This window comes from Atheta coriaria, unplaced genomic scaffold (genome assembly GCF_025399875.1).
Source record: "Atheta coriaria isolate IRGN ID8LTWV9N9 unplaced genomic scaffold, Caltech_Dcor_3.1 hic_scaffold_6_pilon, whole genome shotgun sequence".
Classification (NCBI taxonomy): domain Eukaryota; kingdom Metazoa; phylum Arthropoda; class Insecta; order Coleoptera; family Staphylinidae; genus Dalotia; species Dalotia coriaria.
The window spans coordinates 1,328,430-1,343,416 of NW_027045448.1; the positions used below are offsets into that span (position 1 = coordinate 1,328,430).

Here is a 14,987-nt window from a genome sequence, read left to right on the forward strand (position 1 = left end):
CCGGAATTTAGATTATTGAAATTAATGAGAGGTTGCACGATTTTTCATTAACTATTAAAGTGGTGTTACGTTTTCCGAAGCTTCCACAGAGTAGCAATAATCAACAAAAAATGATTTACTTCATTGAATTACAACATTTCAATACATGCAATTTTGAGTGTTTACTTCTTTAGAATCAATTTTTATATATATAAGCCCGGGGTATGAAAATCTATGAGAGTAAAATCAAATTTACATATCTCCGATGCCAACGTGATATTACAAGAGCTTCCACTCTAATTTTGTACATGATTCACCACAGAATATAGACAGCTGTATTAATATATATGAGAAGGTGGGACAAAATGGGCCCCTTAAGAACAAAATGCCTTAATGCTAAGTTTTTTTTTTTCACTTTTTTTTAATCCCTTGTCAGGTATTTGTCTTTAATTTACACTGTTCATTAAATACAGGGGTTAAAAGAATCGCTGATTTTTGAAGACTTGGCTGTCCATTTTACCTCCTAAATATTTTTTGTGTGCTCATTTCGCTCCACCTTCTCATACTATAAATTTTTTTCCAGTTCCACCTATAAAGCGCCGATTCTGCCACGGTTTTTAGACACAAAAAGTTGTACTTTATATACGGCTGGGCAAGCCGTGATTAAAGTACTTTATCTAACTTTACATTTCCTAGTAGTGTCCGAGCGAATTTCGAAGATTTAAAATACAAAGATGATTTTTCATGGTTTTTCTTCCCTAGAAATTTGATTTTACTTTGTTAAATAGACAATTTCAAAATCTATGTAAACTGTAAAGTCTTTTCTTCACACCTTCTAAAATCATGTAACGCTCTTAACAAAACTTTATTGTAAATACATGGCTGCATACATAACATGCATAATGGTACAACGTAAACATACGACTTTTACAACTCTTTGAAATAACTAGTTCTTACTCTTTTTAAGTCCTAACGAAGCTATTAATGCTTTCGGCGAAGGATCACGTCCTCGAAAATTTCTAAACACTTGATTAGGATGGGTTCCGCCACCTAAAGCTAGGAAAGTGTCCCTGAAGCGTTTCCCAACATCCTTCGTTTGTTTTTCTTGTCCTCGGACTTCATGAAAAGCACTATAAACATCGGCAGCTATCATTTTTGACCAAACTCGTGAAAAATATGCGGCCGCCCATTCATCATAAAACACCTGATGGAAGTTGCAAGGGTGTGAATCAACCTTATCAAGCGGGAAGCTTCTATATTGCGGCCACATGCGCTTTACAATATCCAACCAATAATCCTTAGTCGTGTGCAGTTCCAAGTCCAAAGCAGACAGATATAGCTCTTTACAGAGATCCGTACCGGCTGTGTGGCGTTGCACATTCACTAGACTATCAAACATGTGCTGTGGTAATTTGTCTTCGCTTAAATAATGACTGCTTATCGCATCAATGGTAGACTTATTCAGTAATGACATGGACAGTACATGTCCAGTAACTTCCACAGCGTCCCATTCGATATTTGAGAGACCAGACACTTCAGCAAACGTTGTGCGACTTAAGATGTGTTGTAGAGTTTGACCAAAGCGATAATAGAGCGTTTGGAGGTCTTGGAAAGTAAGTAATGATGGCTTGTTCTCAATTGGTTGTTGGAAGTTAAAGACTAGAGCAGCAAGGGGTTTTGTTTCCGCAATGCGGCTGTGATTTTGAATGCCTACCATCCACCCGGCATTCTGCCGCATGTGCGACTTATCGCTAGATCTAGCGTACGGATCGAAGTAAAACCCAGCAACTGGGGCGGAACTATGCGATTCAAAAACATCAAAAAATCGTACGTCTTTGTGCCAGACAGGAACGTTGGCACGCTGCTTTATTTTGACGTCGAACAGATTCTCACACATGTCGAATAGACCGTCGAGAACTTTGTTCAGTGGAAAATACTCCTGCAACTTTAAATCGTCGTACTCAAAAAGGGACCGGCATTGCTTTCGTTTCCAATAATCGTAGTCCCACAGCTCAATGCGTTCTCCCTTAAACATGCAATCTGTTGCAAAATTTAAAAGCGTTTTCAGTTCTTCATCTTGTGCAGGTTTGGCGTGTAGTAATAAATCACCAATTGTTTTCTGCACGTTTTCTACACTTCCAGCCATTTTTGTTTCCATCGAAACTTCTCCGTAATTCTTGAAACCAAGAATTTTAGCTTGATCCTGCCGCAAAAATCGAATCTCCTGAATGGTTGTACTATTTTCATACTCTTTATCGCCATAACCGGATCCTCGACTAACATTTGCGTTCCATGCATTCCATCTAAGTGTCCTATCTGGACAATACTCCATAAATGCTTGATAGATATGTGGCTGCAAATTTACCACCCATGGCCCCTCACCATTGGGATTCTGTGACATGCCAGCAGCAACATCCCGTGGAAATCCAGCCATCACTTGATGATCAACAATTTTCTGATTAAATTTTCTGGTGATAGTTTCATACTTTATTTTAAACTTGTGTTTTTCCTGTGCCTGTTTATTTAAATTATCTGTTAGCTGTGCCACATGATGTTCATCAAGTAACAAGCCATTTAGTTTTCCCTCAAGTACAAACTTCTTTGTTACCCTTTCTTCCTCTGGTGCCAACTTCTCAGTTTGCAAACTCTCAATAGCTGCTCTATAAATCTTAGGTGAGTTGTATTTTGTTGCCCTAGCACGTTTTGCTCTCTCATGAATTGCAATATAGGATTTAGTTGGCATCAATGCACTATTGCCAAGATACAATGTCTTTGCAATACCCCATGTCATATCAAGTGCAGACCCATGCTTCTCCAAGTGGTTGACTACATCTTTAATAAAGTCTACATGATCTTTCTTGGTAAGCTCTTGCTCAATTCTCTTAATATCTGTTTCAAACTCCAGAGTTTGCCGGCCTATTGCTGCCATGCAATGTTCAATAGTTACATTATTAAACTCTGGCAAACCATCATCCTGCTGTAATGGGTTTTTGTTGTCTGGCAAATCTTCACCAATCTCTGGAACTCTGCAATTTTTCATTAATGATTTTTAATTAGTTATGAAAAAACAGCATGTGCGCGTATTTTACTTACAGAACAATGTAACCATTACGCCTTAGCGAGTGTGAGAAGAAACGTTTAGTTAAAAGGTTTCTTCCCATTAACAAAGCCATAGTTTATTAATATTTTTATTTATATTTTATTAATCATAACAATATTACAAAAAATTCGCCGATTTGAAAGGTTAACGAGGTTATGATTAGAGCAGTAAAATATTTGGAGATGGCGTTGGTGTAAAAACAAACGAAACAAATAAAACAAGTTCTAATCTGTTTTAAAGGTTTGCTAATGTTTATAAATACATGAAAAAAACAATAATTTGATCACAACAAAAACTGGTAGTAATTAAATGTAGGCATTTGATTTGCATTCAAATGCAAAGCAATGTTGGCACATTTAGAAATCATGCTGAAAAAGTGAGAAATAAACAACTTAAATTATCAAACATCTGCCTCAGCAGAGACAATAGGAATGCTTGTACATTTAATTTTGCTGCCATTACACCATGTGCATGAATGTAAATCACTGGTCTGTATACTTCAGATCTAATATGCAAATCAGTGATGTAGATCCATGCGTTTCTAGGTTTGTGCTATACGAAGCGTCTTATATACGGTAGCAATAACAATTCATAAATAAATTAAACACAAAAACAGGTATTATAAAATAAACTCAGTAAATGAATATGAGAATTTTAATATTGTTTTAAACGAATATAAATCGAACATATGTATAGTACCTATATACACCACGGAGCGCTGCAAGTCCAGGCAGTAATTCCGACAAATGACGGTCATGGACGAATATTTCCAACAACATATTATATTACCGCTGTTTTGTAGGACTATCTCAGTAACATACATATTTACGTAGATATAACAGTTTACATGGTTTACGGTATGCCTTAAAACCCATTAAATTTTCAGCAGGTGCTTGCTGGTATTTGCCTAAGAAATATTCGAATATCTCAAGCCGTCAAAAAATCGTCAAAGGTTGTGATTGGCCGAGGTCCGAATTAACACCACTTGACCCCACCATGTTTGTGAATGGTACTGTATGTATGCATGCGTATGTGTCGAATGCATGTGCATAGGAGTCTGTGATAGGTATCAGGTTGTCAACTACGTATGTAGTGGATTCAGTGAATCCCCTACGTCGTAAATTGTGTAGCCTGTATATTACTTATTTGCCTGACAAGTGTAGTAAACGCTGTGAATCACAATTGAACCTCCACGTTTCCAACATCGCAATATCATAGTTCACTCCCGACTCCCGAGTATTGCTCAGTTACATTTTGTTTGGGTAAGTGACCGGTTGTGAATATCTTCAAATATAAAACTTCATGTTACAATAAATATTTATTTCTAGAGCAGATCGTATAGACAATCAAAATGAGTGAATGGAACAAAAAGCAAGGAGTTATTGCTGATGAACCAACATATGATTCCACAAATCAACCAAGAAACAATAACCCACACAGAGGACATTCAACGGTATACAGAAATTCTTATAGAAACAATGATAATACTGACTATAGGCAGGAAGCTGGTAACTATAAGAGAGGACAGCATTCCAAACCTACAAGGAACCAGAAAAGTGGAGACTGGCATGTAAGTCAATATGGTGATACTGATAATTACAAAGGAAGCAGAGAAAGAAACAGCAACAATAAAATTATCTCTCATGCCAATAACCAATCACAACTCAACAATGAGAATAACAGTTCTTCAAAAAGAAATGATTGGTTTACACAAAAAACAGATCAATGGAAGAACAGTAATAAAGGCTATAATGTCAGGCAAGGGCAAAACAGTACTAAACAGACAAGGGAAGTTTCCCTGAATCCAAATGCAGGAGAATTTACACCAGGATTTTCAAATGAAGCAGATAGGTCTCCATCAACTATTAACAAAATTGAAGAGCATGTTGCAACCACATCAAAGCCAGATAGATATGGCAGAACAGAAGAATGTGTATCAGATACCTCATTTCTGGATGAGACAACTGCATCACTTAATAGCACCTCTCTTGAAAGCAGTAATGATGATGCCTGGAATAATGTAATACCTTCCAGCACCAGTGGCAAACTTCAAGGTAGCAAATATAAAAATAAAACCACTAAGGATGTAACACCTCTTCAAAAAGATGTGTTTAAGAATGACAACATGAGTCTAAAGACCTCCAGTTATGAAGCATTCGAAAAGAAGTACAATTTTCTGAAATCAAATACAGAATACTCTGTAGTGGAAGAAATTCAAGAGGATTTATTTGCGTTAGACGACAGCTATGCATTAGGGAACTGTGTAGCAGCTGATCTCAACATGGGTTCTGGGATTGCAGTGGGCTTCAGACAGAAGTTTAAAAAAGTCGATGAGTTGTTGGCCCAACGACAGACGTCCGGTGGATTGGCGTTTTTGATTCATGATGATGGGCGGTATGTGTACTATCTCATCACCAAAAAAGACTCCAACAAAAAGCCTACATATGAGACATTGTACAGATCACTGGAAAAATTGAGAGATAATATGGTTGAGAACAATGTTAAGAAGTTAGGAATTCCACGTCTAGGATGTGGCTTGGATCGCCTAGAATGGGACAAGGTTAAGCCAATGCTGGAATATATTTTCACTGGGACTGATATCAAGGTCACAGTTTGCAACTTTCAAAAGGTAAGTTATCTATTTACTTTAGAATAATTTAAGGTTTTGACACAGTTTAAGACTGTATAAATAATTATAGAACCATGGAAAAACAAAACAAAAACTGCAAACCTCTTCCAAAGGCGTTTCAAAAGATATTTCCAAAACTAAAAGCTCAAAGGGGAAGGGCAAAAATAAGCACAGAAGATAATAAAAATTCAACCACATGCATAGTTCTATAATGATTTTTAAATGAAATTAATTTTGCTTCAAAAGTTTTATAAAGTATTAATCAAATATAATTTATGGAAAATAGTTGTGATGAAGTGTATTATACAAATTATGATACTACAATAAACTGATTTTAGGCGGACGAAAGCATGTTCAAGAGTAAGGACGATTTGCAGCATCGCAAATGCCCCTTGTATCGTGTGAACGAGCCTATCACAAAAGTCGACCCTTGGTCAATCGTCCTGTATCTAGGCACAGCGAACGGACACATAGATAAAAACATCCAGGAGCTTGACACAAGATTCAGGATAAGCCGTGACTACAAGAACTCTCCCCGCACTCTGGGCAGCATCATTATGACAAACGTCGAAAATTATAAATATTTAATCATCGGGTGTATTGTCAAGGAAAAGTATGGAGACCATTTGAATTTTCAACAATTTGAGCAGTGTCTCAAGGCGATCAAAAAGAAGAATAATGAGTTCCGCAAATCACAGGAGCAATATGATAAAATTGCTATTCAAACTTACTACGACTTGGATGATGATCAACTGATGACAAAATTGGAAAATTTAATGAAAAATACATGTTTTAAAGTTACGATTACGGTTCATCGAGGCGCTTAATAAGCAATGGTGAAATTTAAGTATAGTAACATTAGAGTACCTATTTTAATAATGATTTAATCAATTGCTTTTATATTGATAATTAACACTAACATATAACCCAAACAAACAATTGATTGTCATGATATTTAGATATCATGAACCTTGATTAATTAATGTATATTTTGTAGAATAAATATTAGATTTAAATGAGAATCATACCTTCATACATAGAAAGACAAACAAGTCCAGTTTAAGCAGTAGATTGATAATTTTGGCAATTCTTCATTACTTGCTCCCAGTTAAAACCCATTGTTCCATCAATCAATTGCAACTGACAGTCTCGATCAATGTGTTTGAACAGAATTGCAAACGGTGAGTATTCACGAACAGTCGCCACGTCTGCAATGACGATGAACTTGTGTTTGGCACGTGTAACTGCTACAGTCAATCGGCGTTGATCTTCTAATATTTCAAACTGCAACAAAGAAATTTAGTAACATAATTAATAGTCCAATTGAAAGTAAGTACCTTGGACACTTTGCGTGGCTTAGAAACATCACGAGATTTCGTACAGGAATAAATAATAACTTCTTTGTCTTTGCCTTGAAATTGATCGACTGTGCTCACGTCCACACCATGTGGTTGTAAGATTGCCGCAAGCTGGGCGACTTGTGCCCGGAATGGAGCAATAATGCCGATGTTAGAAGGACATAGACCACCCTAGAATATCGTAAAAATTTAACTCTTATTCGATGTTTTTGAAGAGAAAAAAAATGACATACCTTTAGTAAGGCGTGCGTTAAAGTGACTACAATGGCAGATTCAGCGGCATTTACACATTTACTGGTCTCAGCGCTTTCATTATTTTCGCCTTGTTTCAGCCAATTTGAATCTGGTGTTTTATTCCATACTGGACCAGTATCCAGCAGAAAGACGGCTTGGTCCAATTCGTCATTCAATGCGTTTAATAACCATTGATTGTTGTAAATGGCTGCCATACTCTGAATGCAATAAAAACATAACATGTAATACACAAAACATTTTTTCAAATTGATTTGCTTACTTCGAATTTTGGAATGCGCAAGTTCGCATTCGCTACCTTATCATTCGCAAGCAGTAGTTGTCCCTTATAAGTTAAATTATTTGCGAGTGCGGTAATAGTTTTGTTCATGCGATAATTAAATTGTAGAGTAACCGTGGCTTCACTTTGGCATTGAAGACGCTCGAAAAGACTTTCCGACATTCCTCGTGATCTGAATTACATTGAAAATTAAACTTGGTTTTTTTTTTGTTTGTTATAACAACTAAAAATAAACTTACAGCGATTCCTCATTTTTGACAACTGGCGGTAACTGATCAGGATCTCCCACCAGAATAAACTTCTTCGACGCGTGCAGCGCCCTTATCACTGAACATTGCAATACTTGCGTGCTCTCGTCGACAATGCAGAAGTCCATCGTTCGTTTAGAGAGCAAAGGATGTTTAGAACCTAAGCATGTGACAGCCAGCACATTCTATAATAAATAAATATTAGACAATGTTGTTTTATCTGTGATAATATTCAACTTACAGGTCTATTGTAGACTTCATCTAATTCCTCCGGAGTTTTGCAATTTTTCGTCAGATAATGTTCGCTGAACTTCTTTAAATCGGGATGAATTCGATTTTCTGCTCCTAAGCGTAATAATTTAATGCCGCACTCCAATAATCGTAGGCAAACATTATCCACCGCTGAATGGGTATGGCTTGTAATTAAAACGGTGTAGTTTACTTTAACTAAAAGCAAAACCAGAGAAACAATCGTTGCCGTTTTGCCAGTTCCAGGCATTCCTTTGATAAGCAGGTAATCGTTTGCTGCTATTGCTTTGATAATGGCACGTTGCTGCATAGAGTTCATGTTTTTCAAAATTGTTTTAGATTTTTCATAGAAAGATTTAGGTAAGGTTCTCTGTGACGTTGGTGGTTCCTTATCAATAATCAATTTTCTTAATTGAGTGGCTCTTTCATCCGATTGGAGAAGTATCGCTAAGTTTGCAAAGTTAAATGTGCTCGCAGATGTAGAATCGTAGGTATCCAAAATAAAAGATGTATTTGCGAATTTTTTGCTTAAATCCCTGAAATAAATAAAACCACAATAAATGTAAAAGCGTAATCTATAATCACGGACAATATTATCTTTAGAGAAAAGGAGTAGATTTGCTATTTCGTTAAAGGAATGTAAAAATATGAGCAATCTTTTGAGAAAAGTGAATTTCCTCATTAGCAATCGACTTTTACGTTACATATTCCTTGAGAAAAAAATTACATACCAGAATAAAGCTATATTTTTGCACATTTATAATAGAAAATACAACTTCAATGCCTTGGCCTGTTTAACTTCTTTCATTTGTTTGTATTAATAATAAATCAACATTATAAACGTTTAAGTTAAAAGTTTTAACTTTTTCATTCAAACAATGCGCAGGCGTCTATTAAATGGCGTAGGACGCGCATGCGTACTTGTAACGGACGCGCGTCGTCTTTTCTGTCCGTTTGGCTTCGGTCGCTTTGGCATCTGGCAGACATTTTCCACAACCATCGCGGCAAGTGTCATTGCGCCTGTTTGTGTCTATTACTCGTGTCGGCATCATACAATCAGTGAAAATGTCCGCGGATACTACGAACGAAAAGGTGGAGAGCAGCACATCGGAGACGAAGCCGCAGGATCTAAAACCGCCGATTATGCCGAACAATAATAACAATCGAGGCGGCTTTCGGCGCGGCGGCGCGCAGAAATTTGGTATTCGGCGACAAAACACGGGACCGTATCAGAAAAACGATGAAAAGAAGCGGTTCAAACCAAACAATTTTCAACAAAATGATAACCAGAATCACCAGAATCAACAAAACCATCAGAATCACCAGAACCATCAAAATCATCCGAATCATGTACGCGGTGGCATGCATAACAAGCATATCGCTTTCGATCGCATCCTCAAAGAGAAGCTAAATGAGATTTCCGGCCCGACGCTCGATTTGCTTCCATTGGAGAATAAGGAAAAGAAATTCACTAGCCGCGGTCGACTTTTCATAGGTAATCTTCCGCTTGATATTACAGAAGCTGAAGTTACCAATATGTTTAAACAATACGGCGAGATTAGCGAATTATTTATTAACAAAGATAAACACTTTGGATTTCTCAGAATGGACTATCAGCATAATGCTGAGAAAGCAAAGAACGACCTGGAGTCAAAGCCTATAAGGGGAAAATACTTCAAGATTCGTTTTGCTCCTAATGGCACAACGATAAAAGTTAAGAATTTAGATGAATATGTTACAAACGAGTTGCTCTGCCACGCGTTTTCCATTTTCGGAGAGATTAACAAATGTGTGGTGGTAGTTGATGATCGCGGCAAGACAACGGGGGAGGGTTTCGTCGAATTTGCCAAAAAAGGCAGCGCTGCCAATGCAGTGGAAAAATGTAATGAACATTGTTTCTTCTTGACTTCAACATTGAGGCCTGTCATTGTTGAGCTGAATGATGCCAATGATGAGATTGACGGACACGCCGAAAAGTACGTGAATAAGAGAAATCAGGAATTTTATAATCATCGGAACGTGGGGCCCAGATTCGCTAAACCAGAATCATTTGAACAAGAGTATGGCATGCGTTGGAAGAACCTGCACGAATTGTACAACCAGAAGATTGAGAATATCAAGAAGGAGTTGGCAATTGAGCAAGAGAAACTGGTAGCGCAAATGGAATTAGCGCGATACGAACACGAGACTGCGATGCTGCGCGAACAATTAAGAGCGCGCGAGATGGATATGGATAGACAAAAGAAGGAGTGGGAAATGAAGGAACAGCAAGCTGATGAGGCTCGACGTATGGCCGATCAAGAGATGCGCCAACAGGAGCAGGAGATGCAGGCGCGAATGATGCAACAAGATGAAGAAATTCGTCGCCGGCAGGAGGAAAACAAACTTTTTATGCAAGCACAGCAACTGGATAATATGTTGAACCATCAGGAACAAGTAAGAAATCCCGGTTTCGATAAATATTTTTGAAGATCTGAATAAATCAATGTTTTTTCCGCGTAATCGAAATGAAAAATAATTTTCGGTTTTATTTTTTGCTTAGGCATACGAGCAGGGACCGCCGGAGGAAATGTTTGATCGCCCGCCGCGCAACGACAACAACGAGGGGGGTGGTTTCAACAATCGGTTTGAACAACCGCCGCAACACAACATGCAAGGCGGCGGCTTCGGTCATCGCGGTGGGTATGGCCGTGGAGGTGGCGGCGGCAACAACGGGCGCTGGATGCAAAACCGCAACGACTTCTTCAAGCGGCGTCACTTTTAATTCATTGCCATCGCGACGTAACCGTGCATCACTATCCTCCGCGCATTGGGTGAATAGTTTTAACATACTGATGAACGACATAATTATCTCATGCTATCATAATTACTGTGTGACTGTCAAACTCGTGTGCTTGTAATAGTATTATTAAGTTGGAAATTTCAATTTTTTTATATTATTTATAATGAAGAATGCAACTGATTTTGACGAAGATTAGAGACTAAATCATTTTCAAACAACTTAGCTCTGTTACGAACACGTGAATGCGATTAAATAAAGGGTATGATTGATTCAAGTAATTAAGTAATCCTCTCCCGAAGAGATACAGTTAGTAAAAACCGATTTAGTGATTACGCCATTTTTTGTTGTTCAATAATGAGTTTACCAATCAACACAGCACCAACTATTTACTGATATTTTTATGACTGTATTATTAGTGTGTTTGTAATAAAGATGTCATTTCCATGATATTAATTTAACTCTAGCGTTAAATTTGCCAAAATATATATGTTTAGATGCATTAACATATTTTCAAAAAGTACTTTAAACTTTAAACTTTTGTTTAAATTCAGTTACCACGCGATATTTGACCCCGCAAGTCGAAATTTGTTTAAACTACGCGTGTTATTGATCACCGAAATCCCCCACAAGTGTTGTGCTTACACCATCGTAATAATAATTGAAATACAATGGTAGTACGAGAGGGTGAGTATAAGCTAAGTAAGTAAAGTTAAGTAAACACTTACTGTACGCTAATATAAGCGTATATAAGCCATAGCAGGTCAATGTAGTATTTGTCAAGCCAGTAGGTGTGCTGATGAGACCTCTAATGGTCGAAATAGCTATCCACATCAGGCTTGACAAATACTTGCATTGACTTGCAATGGTTTAGTAAAAATATCGTTTCAGCGATATTGTGAGGGTTTAGCGTACAGTAAGTGTTTACTTAACTTTACTTACTTAGTAATAATAATTATTTAAATAAATTTGACTCACCTATCTAATTCGATGGTAATAGACTTGTAGTCCACGCGCGAGACGATTCCGGAGGCAACCGCTGGTCGTTTCCTGGTGCTTACGACCACATAATTAGACTCCACGATATTCCCAGCTAGAAGATTGACAGCCTCCGAATCCCCATGAAATGTGCTGCTATATATGCCGTTTATTTCAGTCACATCACCATCCAATTTCATATTATTCAAGCATCGACCGTCCTTTTCCCTGTAACCAACGCCACTCTAAGTTTTTCTGTTATAAACGTCAATGTATGCCTTTTACCTCTCTTCTGGTGTTGTGAGAAATATTTGTCGTACTGATTTGTTCGCTTCCACATTGCTTTCTAACGCTAATAACGCACACCAGCGCGTGAAATAATTAATGTGCTTCATCGTCAAGTGTCCCATAATTTCCGGTTGTAGTGATTTCAGATGTTCGTATTCATCTATGTTTCTACCTTCTTTATGCAAATACGCACTACAGATCACATTATATTCGCACTTACCGCACGCGCTGCGATTTATCGGCTCAGGTAGCTTCGCTGCTACCAAGTCCTCGATATCAGTGATTGTCCAATCACTTTGTGATCCCGAACACTTGTCACTACCAGCAGACTTTGCAAATTCGGGCTGCCTTGTAAGATAGTAAACTATTTCATTTCGCATCATAATTAAATCGCGTTTTTCATTATTACTAATTGGTACATCTCTTAACACGCCTTCGCGCAGGTATAGCAAAAGTCCGGATGGTACATTGTAGCCGAGCGTGTTCATCATCATAATATATAAAATAACTTGACCGCGATGCTCCAAACTCATCGTGGCACGACCAGTTTTCAGTTCAAGTGGCAGTACTGTATTGCCGACTTTAACACTCACATCAATTTTGCCTTTGATTCCCAACTCCGGACACCAAATATTTTCTTCAATATCTAAAATACTGTCGATTTTACCACGCCAATCATCCGGATTTAGTTGCTCATGATATTTGCCCGCGTTTGCAGCGAGATACTGCTGCATGAAAGTCTTAATACGTGGAATAAACATGCGAATCTCTTCCAATACTTCTTGAAAAGTTAAAGAGGACTCAAACATATCTTTTATGGCATCGCGTGAAGTTAACAATTGATGCGCCACTGTTGTGATTGCATCTTCAGCCTGCAGATTGCGTTTGAGAGATTCTTGAAGTAGTGTATGGACTAGGCCGCCGACAATCATGGCTTTATTTTGAGGCTCAAAGCCATGAAAACGTTCACGTAAAACGCATTTTCGTTTACAAAACACGGCACCTATAATAAAAAAAATAAAAAATTGTAATTTCATAATTACATATTTTACAACAAAACACATACCAACAAGTGTTGTGCTTGCAACTAAATAATCTGGTTCAAAAACAAGTAATCCATTAGTACTGTCAATGCACCATCCTTTGGACGCATCTTGATAGGCATGCAAATAAATTACAGAACCAATTTCAAGATATGTTTGAATCCTATTGAATGAAAAATAATATTAGTGTAAGTACAGAAGTAAATAATTAAGATAATTTACCATGATGAAAATAAATTACAAATTGCTTTTTCTTCAGTCTTAGTAGATTGTACTATAATAGTAACTTGGTGAGCAGTCTTGGTAATCTCTAGTACTTTACAATGGTGTGGTGCACTTAAATCTAGATTGTAATCACACTAAAAGACACAATACTCAATTAAAAAATTACAATCAAGTAGTAATATAAAAATTAATAACTTACATCAAACATTTGTCCATCCCAACTATCCTCAAACACACCATCAACTTTAAATGGACTCTTCACAGGAGATTTTGTCCACTTTGCCAAATTTTTCGAATTATTTGCTGCATTTTCTTCTTTTTCTTTATTTAAAACTGTTAAATATGTTGTAGACAATGTAAAATCTAACTTAACTTTAGCTTTCCCGCTTGGTGTGTGCCCAGAGTGGGATGGCCTATGATTAACTGGTGTTGTTTCATTGGTTGATTTTGCTACAGATGATCTAAAATATTCAAAAAATAATCATTATATTCAACCAACTAATTATGATAAAAAAACATACTTTCTTGATGAAGTTGGTGAGGCAAATTCAGAGATACTCAACTGTTGCTTCTTCTCACTCTTAGCAGGTGATTTGATATCAATCCAATCACTCTTCCCTGTTTTACTAGGTGTAATCTTGACAAACTTTTGTAGAACTTCAACTTTAAAGTCTTTCACCTTATGTGGTGATTGGTGAAACAGTTTAACTGGTGTGCGTTTCTTACCACTACTTGAACACTTTTTATTAGGACTAGATGTATATTTATTCTTTTCAGGTGTCCTCATCATTTGTGCTAAAGAACTCTTGGCTGATTTATTTGAATCAATTGATAAATTTTCCTGGTAACTTTTAAATTCATCCTGGCTAATGTCCCCCAATGACAACACCTTTATACCCTTTTTCAAGGTACATGCCTTCTTTCTCTGAGGCCCTGTCACATCTAACTCTGGTATATCATCTGGATATGAGCCTCTACGCTTCTTGTAAAATTCAATCAGAGTTGAATGAGGTGGACTTAGGTTGGTGACATTATCAAGCACTTTCTTAGGTTCAGGAGATGGTGCAATAAAATCATCATTATCATCAGAAGCAATATCAGGTGGTTTAACTTCTTCAGCCTTGTTGACTTTTTTGAAGAAATTTAAAATATTTCCATTTGACTAAACGATTTACATTAAACGTCAATTTCAAAAGTAAAATGGACTGTAATAACTTACGCCTCCATTTAGCTGCTTTTTCTTGTTGTTTCCAGTAGCAGGCATCACCAATTATTAGTACGATATGTGTGGATCACAAAAAAATTACCTAATAAAAGACTAAACGAAAGAACATCAGATGGACCTTTCAATAATTCCCGCCAATTTATTTTTTGGTTAGAAACAACAAGACTAAAGATGTGTAAACGAGACCACATATTTAATTCTTTTCAGCTTAGAAATCTTACTAAATCTTAAGTATAATTCAATTTATTTAATTTTAGACATTTAAAATGACTATTTTGATTATCTTGGATGTTGTTTATAAACTTTGATATTTAAAATTCCATGCAATTATAGATGTCGTTGCATTTCCAATTC

At 37.0% G+C, this 14,987-nt stretch overlaps 4 protein-coding genes across 6 annotated transcripts; 2 read left to right on the forward strand and 2 right to left on the reverse strand.

Moving 5' to 3' along the window:
- Positions 1 to 825: 825 nt before the first annotated feature.
- On the reverse strand, positions 826 to 3,264 carry LOC135794004 (uncharacterized). Its single transcript, XM_065305133.1, has 2 exons — positions 3,073 to 3,264; positions 826 to 3,005 (listed from the first exon to the last, which is right to left on the reverse strand). Exons 1-2 carry the CDS (start codon positions 3,150 to 3,152, stop codon positions 926 to 928), a joined length of 2,160 nt encoding a protein of 719 aa, XP_065161205.1. The 5' UTR covers positions 3,153 to 3,264; the 3' UTR covers positions 826 to 925.
- An 853-nt stretch (positions 3,265 to 4,117) lies between these two features.
- LOC135793424 (uncharacterized protein DDB_G0287625-like) lies at positions 4,118 to 6,730 on the forward strand. 3 transcript variants are annotated; one of them, XM_065304385.1, is made up of 3 exons: positions 4,118 to 4,341; positions 4,408 to 5,708; positions 5,779 to 5,993. In XM_065304385.1, the coding sequence occupies exons 2-3, from the start codon at positions 4,431 to 4,433 to the stop codon at positions 5,887 to 5,889; spliced, it is 1,389 nt and encodes a 462-aa protein (XP_065160457.1). In that variant the 5' UTR covers positions 4,118 to 4,341; positions 4,408 to 4,430; the 3' UTR covers positions 5,890 to 5,993. The 3 variants fall into 3 exon arrangements, with proteins under 3 accessions (XP_065160457.1, XP_065160454.1, XP_065160455.1); XM_065304382.1 differs by lacking the exon at positions 5,779 to 5,993 and adding an exon at positions 6,047 to 6,730 and having other exon boundaries at positions 4,121 to 4,341; XM_065304383.1 differs by lacking the exon at positions 5,779 to 5,993 and adding an exon at positions 6,047 to 6,730 and having other exon boundaries at positions 4,121 to 4,341; positions 4,413 to 5,708.
- On the reverse strand, positions 6,648 to 14,864 carry Dna2 (DNA replication helicase/nuclease 2). The gene is made up of 13 exons (XM_065304380.1): positions 14,628 to 14,864; positions 13,930 to 14,570; positions 13,608 to 13,869; positions 13,406 to 13,542; positions 13,207 to 13,346; positions 12,138 to 13,143; positions 11,853 to 12,080; positions 8,088 to 8,631; positions 7,838 to 8,031; positions 7,581 to 7,770; positions 7,300 to 7,518; positions 7,046 to 7,237; positions 6,648 to 6,992 (listed from the first exon to the last, which is right to left on the reverse strand). The coding sequence occupies exons 1-13, from the start codon at positions 14,670 to 14,672 to the stop codon at positions 6,768 to 6,770; spliced, it is 4,023 nt and encodes a 1,340-aa protein (XP_065160452.1). The 5' UTR covers positions 14,673 to 14,864; the 3' UTR covers positions 6,648 to 6,767.
- LOC135793425 (hrp65 protein-like) lies at positions 9,032 to 11,335 on the forward strand. The gene is made up of 2 exons (XM_065304386.1): positions 9,032 to 10,531; positions 10,638 to 11,335. The coding sequence occupies exons 1-2, from the start codon at positions 9,161 to 9,163 to the stop codon at positions 10,857 to 10,859; spliced, it is 1,593 nt and encodes a 530-aa protein (XP_065160458.1). The 5' UTR covers positions 9,032 to 9,160; the 3' UTR covers positions 10,860 to 11,335.
- Positions 14,865 to 14,987: the final 123 nt, after the last annotated feature.